This window comes from Capsicum annuum, chromosome 7 (genome assembly GCF_002878395.1).
Source record: "Capsicum annuum cultivar UCD-10X-F1 chromosome 7, UCD10Xv1.1, whole genome shotgun sequence".
Lineage (NCBI taxonomy): Eukaryota > Viridiplantae > Streptophyta > Magnoliopsida > Solanales > Solanaceae > Capsicum > Capsicum annuum.
The window spans coordinates 11625193-11637547 of NC_061117.1; the positions used below are offsets into that span (position 1 = coordinate 11625193).

Here is a 12355-nt window from a genome sequence, read left to right on the forward strand (position 1 = left end):
TTGTATCAAGTCAAGATCAAGTATCAATTACAAAGAGCTAGTATTGATTGTTTAAATAAATCATGAGATGGAATAAATAAATAATCTATTTAACCGAAATCATAATTTTAGAAAAATATTTTCTATCATCAACCAAACACCATAAAATATTTTCTAGAAAATATTTTCCATCCACCAACCAAACATGAGAAGATAAGTAGAAAATCATCTTATTTTTCATGAAAATATTTTCTAGGAAAATATTTTCCATGCAAAACATTTTCCATCATACCAAATAGACCCTAAAGAGAAAAAAGACTAAAATTAGTTTTAATTTTTTTTTTAAATTTTGATTTTAAAAATACTAGATTGAAGATTGAGAGAGAAGGATGAAAATGCAATGGGTGAAGTTAGGTGGGCACATACTAAAGTTAATTTAATAATTTTCCTTCACATTTAATGATAGTGATAACTTATCCCAGATAAATTTTAGTTGCATTTAATATTAAAAATTTACTTCTTTTTTATTTAAGGAAAAGGTTAGTATGGTCTTTGTACATTTATGGTCATTTTATGGCCAAAAAATTATGGTCATTTAGCAGCTCCCTTTAATTTATGGAAAAATCCTTTTCGCCACAATTTGACCGGAATAGAAAAAAGTTATGTTCACACTATAAACTAGTTAATTTTTAGATATTTTTACCCTTTTTATCCTACATTTAAAATTCTATCAATACATTATTCATTTTCAATTCTCAATACATTGAAATGGCTCATCAAACAAAGGAGTTTGATGTTAAGGATGATGGACTTGTGTTTATCGTTATACATTAAGTACAATGGAAGTTATACATTAAAATAATAAAAAAATAATAATAATTTAAAGTTATAACTTAAAATTTTTTATGATGGATGAGACTTGTGTGTGGGCATCTTTTTAAAAAAAAGAAAAAGAAATATACATTCAATGTTTGGATCCCGTACAAACCATCGCAATGCACTATATTACTCTCCAATATTTCATTCTCATTGTTGTAGCATTTTGTATATTATATCATTAATTTATTAATTAAATCACATCCCACTTTTGTTCAATAATTTACAGTGTAATTATCTTTCTTTTTTATTCAAGTAGCTCAAAGTAAAATTACTATATATTTATCATCTTCATTTTTCAATCATTTTATTATTATACTAGATATCGAGGGGCTCGTGCTAGCACGGACCCAATATATACTTTTTTCTCAACTTATGTGATACAAAAAAATTTAAATAATCAATCAGATTTTTAATATGTTTTTAGATATTTTAAGTTGTTAATATTGTAATTTATAATAATAATTTTCAAATAATAAATATTACTCTCGTTCTCCAAAATTTTTTGGCATTGACAGTCAATTATATTTTTTAAATAATTTAAGTTTTTATTTATTCTCATTTATAATATTTTTTTATTCTACTTTAAGTGGCACAGATATAATTTCGAGAGTCAGCCAAATATTTTATATTTTTAAAATTTTTAAGTTGTTAATTATTGTGATCTATATTATTTTTTACGTACTTTTTGAAATATACAATAGATTAAATCTTTTAGATATTTTAAATTGTATCTATTGTAATTTATAACAATTTTTATGTAATTTACAATAATATATATTACTCTCTATGTCAAAACTTTTGTGTCATTTATAGTCAGTTATATTTTTAAGATAATTTAAATTTTCAATTATTTATAATTTTTCTTTTATTCGAATTTATGTGGCACAATGCTTATATAGCCATAATAATTAATTATGGATAATTTGGTAAAATCAAGATTGAATTAGCAAAGCAGACATATCTTAAATGACTTATAATAACTATTTAAAAGTGATATAGCAAAATTACTATAAAAATACTTGTGCAAAAAAAATTTTAAGTGAGCCTCATATAAGACGTCAAGTTAATTTAAAACATCAATAATTAATATATGATTTTATGTTTATTTTATCCTTTTTATTAAATATTATTAATTTTTTAATGAGATGACTTATAATAATTAATTAGAAATGATATAATAAAATAACGGTTGAAAAAGTTGAAGCAGACATGTCATAAATGTCTATTTTACTTTTATTTTATTAAATATGATTAAATTTTTAATACGCAAATGACTTATAATAATTAATTAGAGGTAGTATAGTAATTCGATTGGAAGCAGACACCTCGACGAAGAGGTGCCTGCTTCTTCACACTTATTAATAGTAATAATTTAAGTTATAACTTTAAACTATTATTAATTTTGTCCATAATTTTTTTAAATTTTTTTAATTTTAGTCAAAAATTAGTGTTTGGCCATTGAAAAAATTCAAACACTCAGAAACCTCTGTTCATTCTTATATTTTAAATTTTTAAAATTTATCATAAATTTATAGAATAATCTCGATTAAATTAGATAAGTCTTTTTTTATTGTTTGTCCATAAATAGATTGTGGCTTCGCTCGAATGCAGAGTAGGAGTAATGTCCTTCTCCAATATAATTTTTAACTTAAGAATAAAGGAGTAATGTCCTTCTCCAATATAATTTTTGACTCAAAGAGTAAATATGTTTGCCCTCAATGGTCCAAATTTTATAATAACATTGTTCACACTATTAACTGATTTCTTTTGTGAAATATATTAATTATTGTATTTTTCAAAAAAAGAAAAAATTAAGCGGCATAATTTAAATAATTTTTTAAATGTCATCTGAAAATATTTTAATAACGAAAATTAAAAACTCTAAATATTTTAAACATGGTCGACATTGATATATTATAAAAATTGCAAAAATTATATAGTTCATAAGTATCGATCCTAGTTGACATCAACCTACGAAAGTCACGTAGTAATATTATAGTCTTGCACCTTTATGTTACACCGATTTGATAAATTATGAACATTACTTTGAAAATATTTTATTAGTTAAGTTTTATCATTACTTTGAAAATATTTTATTAGTTAAGTTTAAATCTAAAATTTTGCATGTTTGAATAATATTCAAATATAATCTGAAAATATTTTTTAAAAGATAATTAAAACTTAAACACTTCTAACGTGATGGACATCAAGAAGTTATAGTAAAAATTGTATTGTTTAACTCTAGCTAACAACAATCCAAGAGAGACACATTAATATTATAGTATGTCACCCATATATTAGCTTATTTGATAACTTGGGAACCATTACTTATATTTGTTACTATTATGACCTCTGATTAAATAATTTTATAAATTATTATGTTTAAATAAATTTAATATATATTTTAATAAATATTTAAACATAATTTTAAAATATTATAATAATGATAGTAAAAACTCAAAGTACTTTAGACATGGTAGACATCGATATTTTATATAAATCATAAAAATTATATGATTTATAAGTTTCGATCTTATTAACAACCCATTAGAGTCACGTATTGATGTTGAAGTTTTACGTATGCATTAATTGTCATTTTTTAAAAATAAATTAAATATTTAAATAATTAAGTGATGATCCTAGTTAACAACAGCCTAAGAGAATACTTACGCATTAATATAGTAGCCGATCTTGAAGTTTGATGGTTTAATTTATTTGAAGGATCTTCGAAAAATGATTTGAATTTTTTATACTTTATTAAAAATCCCGCAATAGATAAAACTATTTAATTTTAAATAAGCAAATGTTACACGTACAAGGCACGTGCGTTTACACTAGTGTAATTAATTTATTTTGGACCTCTGTTATATTTTCAATATGATTTAGTAAAATTCAGATGAAATTTAATTTTTAATTAACTTGATATCATCCAGTTCCTTTCTTTTTATTTCTCAATATTTACTTCTTGTAATTTTATATAATTGCCTGTATTTTTATTTTTTATTTTTTTTTTCATTTAGCAAAACCTGATTAACTGCATTTATTATTATTTTAATTTTTGAATTAAAGAAGAATTACATTGTTGAGTGAGGTTATAGACTCATGTTTTCTTGTCTTTTCAATTATATTTAATTAAGTTACATGAAAAGTTATTGAAAAGTTATTAATACATAATATATGTACCTTAAATTCATTAATTATTCTTGTATAAATCAATTTTAATTGTTCAATCATGAGTTTAGGGAATAGAAAAAAGTTTCTGCATTGATTAAGAAAATTTAGAGGGAATTTACTTCAGAAAAGACTCACAAGGCTATGTAAGTCTTTTCACAATTGTAGCCAAATTTGGGCCAAAAAATTGTGGTCATTTAGCACTTCCCATCTATAATCTCTCTCTCTCTCTCTCTCTCTCTCTCTATATATATATATATATATATATATATATATATATATATATATATATACACACACACACACACAATCTATAGTAAACATGTTTACTATTAATTACTAAAAATCATAACTTTTTTCAAAATCTCATAAAATCCTAACATTTGACCTCTGATGATACATGTTAATCACATAAGATACATACTACGGATACAAGTCTTAATTAACTAAATCAGCACATTTTAAGGGATGTAACAGATAACTTTGCATTTAAACAACATTTAAGCTAACTAATTAAGGTAAAAAAATAAAATAAAATCCCATAATTTTTGGTAATCAATTTATTATTCCACCACATTAACCCATAAACGTTTTCATAATATTTTTTCAAAATTGAAAAATCTTCATTCTTCTTGTTCAGAGAAAACATACAAACATTTTTTCTTTGATTTGTTAATTTTATTTATTTGATATGAATATTTCGGTGTTGTTACGTCATTTTAGTGTTTGGATTAACGAAATCGAGTATGTTGGTTATAAGAGTGATGAAATCGTGATCAGTGAATATGTTACTTACGAAAAATTGATTTCGACAATTGCAGGAGAACTGAAAATCGATGAAACAAGGAAAAAAATTAAAGCTCGTTACATTGTTGAAGGAAATGCTTGTCCATTGTTGATTCATAACGAAATGAGTGTGAAGCTGTTGTAGAAATTAAAAAGACTGACCGTGGATTTGGAAAGTATCTTCTTATCATCACTACATTAGATAAGTCTGCTAGTGAAATGCTTTTTGATGAAAAAGTTGGTGCTATAATGTGTTTGGAAAGTCCAGCAGAAAGAGTTGCAAAAATAATTTGTTATAAATCTAATTCTTCTTCTCCTTTGCCTTTGTTGGATAGGACGGGGAACAAGATCATTACTGATTGTAAACATAGTGATGTTAAGGTTGGGAAAATCTACAAGGACAAGTGTACTCTCATTTCGGTTATGGCACGGTTTGCAATCGAGCATTTCTTCAATTTTTATGCCAAAAAATCGAACAAGAAAAGGTGTGTTATGGTTTTTATGTAGTAGGCGTTGTTAATTATGTGTACGTTAATTTAATTTTGTATTCAACGTTTGGTTGATGATTATTTTACATAATTTTTTTTGTCTTTATGTTATTAATCTGAGATACATTTTGTTATGATAATGATACATTTTGCTTATCTTGTATCTCAGATTATGAAGTTATGTTTAATTATGTTTCTTATTGTGTTTTAGTTTTATCTATATAGTAAAAATATCTTAGATACATGTTGTACAAGTTTGTGCCGTTAATGTATCTAGAAATCTATTTTTTTATCAGTGTGCAAGGAAAAATAATTTGAACTTTTGTTTTCATTGATTCAGCTATGTCCTATGATGTCGTTCAGAGTATTGTGTTTGGATCTTTAAAGCATCATGTCGTCGGGGGACTGAACTATTTAAAGTTAGATTTTTTTTTTAAGATGTGCACACATGCTCGTTGAAAGATCGAATTTTTACTGAACTTCAAGATAAAGTTGGGTTTGTTAGTGGTTTTGCTGCACCAAAACTTGTCAATTATAAGAGAATACACACCCCGAAGGATATAATCGAAGATATTAAAATTCTTTTAGTCTAGAAATTAACTATCAGAAGGCTTGAAGGGCTGCGATTGAGATGTTAAGGGGGAAACTCGCGGATGGTTATCAACAAATGGCTAGATATATATATACATGTTAAATTTCATATATCCAGGTTCACATATTAGAATGCATAAATCAGAGGATAAAAATTTATGTATTTGTTCGTTGCATTGCAACCTTTGAAGAGTGGATTGAGTATTGCAGACTTATAGTTGTGGTTGATGGTGTGCATTTGAGTGGAGCATATAAAGGTACATTTGTCTCCGCAAGCACTCTTGATGTAGCAGGTAATTTATTATGTATAGTTATTTTTTTATGTAATTCAGATCATAATTTGTATCTACTTAATTAATTTTCTTATTATCAAAATTGTAGGATGCATTCTGCCAATTGCATATGGTGTTGTTGACAGTGAAAATGATAATTCGTGGACTTGATTTTTCGAGAATTTTAGAATTGCTTTTAGAGAGCGCGATAGTATGTGTGTTGTGTCCGACCTTCATGAAAGCATAATAAAGGTTGTCAGTGTTGTATATTCAAATGTGCTGCACCTGACATACATTTGGCACTTGTGGAAAACTGATTGCACAAACTTCAGGAAGTGTAAAGATAGACTTAGTGATATTTACTACACTATGGCCAAGGCTTATCGTAAAGATGAGTTTGATTTTTTTGGGAATCAAGTTGGGAAGATTGATCAGAGGGTAAAGTCTTACTTGGGGATGCTGGATTTGAAAAGTGGGCACGCGTGTATGTACCTGTTAACCGTGGTAGAATGATGACTTCAAATATAGCGGAGTGTATAAATGGTAAACTGAAGCTTGCATGTGAGTTGCCAATAATAGAATTTTTGAAACAGGCTAGAAAATTATTTGAAAAGTGAAATTGCAAGAATAGAGAAAGAGCATCTTATGCAAAGTGAAATTGCAAGAATAGAGAAAGAGCATCTTATGCAAACACGTCACTGGGTAGTAGATTCGAAGAAATTCTGCAGCTAAATACTTTAAAATCTTCAAGGCTTAAGGTTAGTTTAGATGTTTAGTTTTGTTTTACATATTATGTAATGTTTGATTCATATTACAGGATACTATTTGGTTAAAAATTTATTTTGGAAAATGTTACAGTGATTTGATCAATTTTTTTGTTGAAGTTATACAAAATATTCTAAAAAAGATCAATATGTATCTATGTGTTAACATATTATGATTAATCTTGTAGGTTAGTGCATCATCAACATATGTATTTCTCTATTTACAATGACGGCAGAAAATACATAGTATGTCTTGATAAGAGGACTTGCAATTATGGTAGATTCCAATTGGATGAGATAACATGTGAACACGCGATTGTAATACTAAAAAGCAAGCATGTAGTTGATATGAACCCTTATTGCTCAGAGTTTTATTATCCTGAAACATTAAGGAAGACTTATGAAGAATCTATGTTTTCAATGCCCGATAAGAAGGACTGGATTGTGCCACAAGAAGTAATGAACGAAGTTGTGTTACCACCAAAATACAAACGTCCACCCGGAAGGCCAAAGAAAAACAGACACAAGAAATCAAGTGAAACAATGACATCGAGCAGTAATTGTTACGGGAGATGTGGTTATGCAGGTCACAACAGGCGCACTTGTAACTTCTTTCCAAAAAAGAATTGACACTGTAGTTGACTGATTAATAATGTGGAATAATTCCTTAGATTATAGTTGAATTTTTTTTCTTTTTTATGCGACGTTTTAATTGATGACATTGTTGTTTTTTAAAAATTTTAAGAAAAACAGTTTCCGAAATAAATAGTTGTTTTTGCTCCTTTGTTAATTATTTATATATGTTTTGAAGATTTAAATTGTCATGACACATCATATAGAAAGTAAGATATATTGAACTGATAATGTTATTAAATTTTATTTTAGTTGTTATGTTGTTGTAAATGATTGAAAAGAGTTATATTTTTATAGGATGTATCTTTCATTAATTTATAGATACAAGTTTACACAATTTGTATCAATTGTAAAGTATAATTGTATTATGTAGGACTATAAGTTTTGTTGTAGTGTGTTATATAGGCAAACATGTATTCTGAGTAAACAAAAACGGTTATACATACATAATAAAGCAATATTTTGTTATTTACAATTATTATATAGTAAAATATGTTTTCTTGTACTAGTTACATATAATTTAATAAGATGTTTCTCAGATAATTTTGTAGACACAAGTTTAAATAATTACTTGCAAAATCTAATAAGTCAATAGTTTTAAGATATAGTACTATTAAGTTGTGCTATAATTGTTATGCATTTTAGAGACAACAGGTGTTAGTAGGAACAAAGAACTGTTATAGATACTAAATAATGTAATGTTGTGAATGTTACTACCATTATATTTCAATTTATATTTCATTATTTTAGATACATGTATTTGTAAAATATTATAAAATATGTATCTATTACAATTTCTTTATAAAGTGTAAGAAAAACGTATTTCGAAACATAAATATATCTTAAATGCTTGAGCATTGCATTATAATGGGTAACAAAATAAAACTATTTAATCATTAAAGAAACATAATGTATGATTATCTAAACATTATTAACATCATCAAAACATCATTAAAGTTTTTAACAACTTCCTCGTTTTATAATAGCCAAATAGCAAACAAATAAACAACTACTTAATATGCAAAACACGATTTGTTTATTTTGGTGCGAACTTGCTCCTTGGCCTTGGTGGATCGTCATTCTTACTAAAGTAGTCATTCTCTGCTTTTTTAGACCCGGACTTACACAAAAGAGTAGCATATCTTAGACGATGGTATTGAGCATCAATACCTGAATATGGAATGCCTAATCCCTCACTCAGATACTCGGCATAGACAGCTACAAATACACCACAATTCTTGTATTGCAATGAATAATTTAATTAATGCAATGACTGTCAATACCAAGTGAAAGGCACCGTCATAAATAATTGGGACAAAGACCTCATTAACCAGATGTTAAGGCTGACTTGTGCGTGTACTCAATCCCTTGATGGTGTTGATCACTGACATCTCTATATCAGTAACCTCATCAGTACTGGCAGATTCATCTTGAGTTGCAAGATCCTTAGCAACGTCAGCATTATAGTAATTCACATATGCCTTATCGATGTACACTTTGAAAAAGCAATTTGTGGTAGTGTATCTGGTGATTGAAAAATTCTTGTTCTTGTACTTCTTTCTCAAGTAGTACATAATGACATCCAAGTGCTGTTCAAATTGTAATAAATTGAAATATATGTTATAGCAATCAACTGTAATAATTAGAAATGAGATACAAATTATTGTTTATGTATCTAATGTTATAAAATATATAATTCTGGTAACTGTAATAGCAATAAATGAACAGCATATATATTTATATAGAATGATACATTATTTGTTATTATGTATCAAATACAAATTACATTTCGCTAAAACATTCCAAATATCTTTGCGAACAGTAAATCAACAAATCTGACAGAAACAAGTTCCTTTTGCATGATATTTAGCTTAAACAATTCTTATAACTTGTGCAGTCAATGTAACTCATGTAATAGACTTTAATACTTCATCATAGATCATACAATCCGAAATGTATTTACTAATGAAAATCTACTTAAACAAAGTTTGAAGAAAAAATGAAGGCAATTGAAAAACAAATATTTCAATAAGAAACATATTAATATATGATGTTACATCTTTTGTTATCATGTATCTAATAAAACATAAGAACATAATAAAAACCCAACATCTATAATACATCAAATAATAAAAATTGACAGAAACAAGTTTCTTAGTATGAATTTTTAATTAAAGAATTCATCTAATTTATGCAGTCTATCTAAAAACCTCATGTTAAAGACTTTAATACATCATATATATCATACAATATGAAATGCATATACTAATGAAAATGTACTTTCACGATGTCACAATTTGAGATTTTTGATATCCATTATGAAAATACCTCATCATTCCAACACTTGTTTTGTTGATACATCAAGTAAAATCAGTTCTTCGATTTTGAAAAAGCAACTACGAAATTTAGTTGACGAAATTCAAGTGTTGAACAATTAACTTTGTAGTGATCGTCCTTATCTTTCCTGTAACATAAAAGTATAGTTGATTTCAAAAAATAAATAAATAGTAAGTTGTATATTACTTTTGAATTTAGAATAAGACATGTGTTGCTTACTTTTTCATGTGTTGCTTGTAAAGGCCATCATTAATTCATTCTTCAAATATTTTCATCTCTACATTTGGTGAATTCCCAGTATTGGTGAATTCCCAGTAATGTCATAACCTTCGAATGGGTATTTTTTTCTCTCTTTAGAAGCTAACTTTTTCTTTTCTTTAGAACTTGATCCAAAATGGGTCAAAAAAGAAGAACGGTAAATCTTTGATGGCTTTCTTGAGCATGGTGCAGGTGTATTTTTATCATCTGACACATCCCTTTTTGATGTAGAAAAGGCAGATAAAATTGCGGTGTCACTAATCACATACTCGGCTGGAGTTGTTGATGGAGGCTTGTAAATTGTCAATGTCATATCATGTTCTCAACCTGGAATAATACTATCAAGCGATTGCATTTCTTCAACAACAATGTCACTCTGTTTCTCAATTCCATCATCCTGAAAAGGATTTGACACATTAACAAATATCTTACCAAAAAAGTCCAGTTATTTTAAAACCAAAACAAAAACAATAATGTCCATCTATGTATCTCAACTTTACCACTAAGTAGTAACTTGTATCTCAACTTTATTTAAAACTTGTATCTCTACTATATTTTAAAACAAAGTGCATTCTATTAAAGTGGTAATAACTGGTAACTATTGTTTCTTTATTGTGTATCAAGTAACAACAGTGTAGGAATTGAGTCAATTTCCAAATTGCAAACAGAGCCAACACAATACTTGGCATTTGATGATTATCTCTTAAGCATTAAATTTTGTCTAACGTGCAGAACCATGCTAGCCTAAATTAAGGAGGGATCATTTTCTGTCTTACTATTCTCGGTGGTATAAAAACAAAAAGAGCCAAGATATGTGTATTCTTTTCTTAAATAAGTGCAGGTATTGTTCTTAGGTTAAGGTTTTCCCAGTTATCACACACAGATGTCTGACCTTTTGCATTAGGGCATTAACTTGTGTGTAATAGTTGTTCACTTATAATGACATACTTTCTAGGCTGGCCATTATGGCTTCAGAAAGATTGCTCATTCTGCAGCCTCACAATTGGGTTCTGAGGAGAGACCATGGAATGATGTTGTACTATAGTAGGTATGTCTATCTGAAATTTCCATTTCTTTCTCTCATTTTCGACATGCTTCACAGAACAGGCTATTTTGACATTATAAACATGCACCAAGGAATACGAAGAGGCAGTTCAGGAGCTTAGCATTTGCATGACCTATGCCCCAGAAGAAGAGGCAGAAGTATTAGAACTATTTGTTGAGAAGTTACACTGATTGCGGGTTGAATCGTCTTGGAAGTCTCTGGGAAAGAAAGTCCATTTAGTAGTTTCTTGAATTGTTTCTAGGATAGCTGTTTCTGGTTTGTAGAGCCATTGAGTTTGTATTATGAGCAAAATCAGTAGCACTTTAGATGTAATAGTACCTTTTTTGGCTTCTGTAAATATTTTCCTTGCACCAGGCTGAGTCTGTTCATCCTTTTTATAATGAGATGAATAACATAACTAGATCATCTTCAGCCAGGGATGACACCCCACACCTATGTTGATTTTGTTATTTTCAACAAATGTATGAAGATGTAGTCCAATGCATTGAAGTTTTTATTATGCCCGATATTTGGAAAAAGGTTCTAACAAAGACATCTTGAACTTGTTTTTCAAAAGTATATAAGAAGATTTTAAAGACTTTTGAATGTCATAAGTGATAGTATAACATGGATAAGAAAAAAGGAGCCCGTGCACTATAGTCATTTCTGCAAGAGTCTGTTTTGCACAGCTTGAACTTATACCTAAACTTTATTTTAACTTTTGTCTCAAATTTATTTTAACTTGTATCTAAACTTTGTTTTAACTTGTATCTGAACTTTATTTTAACTTGCATCTCAACTTTACTTTAAATTTTATTTTAACTTGTATCTTAAATTATTTTAACTTGTATCTCAAATTTATTTTAACTTGTACCTAAACTTTATTTTAACTTGTATCTGAAATTTATTTTAACTTGTATCTCAACTTTATTTTAACTTTAATCTAAATTTTATTTTAACTTGTATCTCAACTTTACTTTAAACTTTATTATAACTTGTATCTAAACTTTATTTTATCTTGCATCTCAGTTTTATTTTAACTTGTATCTAAAAACTATTTTAAATTTGAAATATTAATAACATAATTGTTTGTTCAAAATTTTGTTTTAGTGAATAAAATTCTTACTATTAAATAAATTAAATTGTACAAGA

At 27.3% G+C, this 12355-nt stretch overlaps 1 protein-coding gene across 1 annotated transcript; it reads left to right on the forward strand.

The window, feature by feature from the left end:
- The first annotated feature begins 6379 nt into the window (after positions 1-6379).
- LOC124885672 lies at positions 6380-7560 on the forward strand. Its single transcript, XM_047393912.1, has 4 exons — positions 6380-6660; positions 6760-6868; positions 6984-6994; positions 7119-7560. The coding sequence occupies exons 1-4, from the start codon at positions 6380-6382 to the stop codon at positions 7558-7560; spliced, it is 843 nt and encodes a 280-aa protein (XP_047249868.1).
- Positions 7561-12355: the final 4795 nt, after the last annotated feature.

Coding starts and splice junctions, on each gene's coding strand:
- LOC124885672 (XM_047393912.1), top strand. CDS start 6,380: ATGTGTGTTGTGTCCGACCTTCATGAAAGCATAATAAAGGTTGTCAGT. Junction 6,661..6,759: donor GGGCACGCGTGTATGTACCT/GTTAACCGTGGT, acceptor TTTTTGAAACAG/GCTAGAAAATTATTTGAAAA.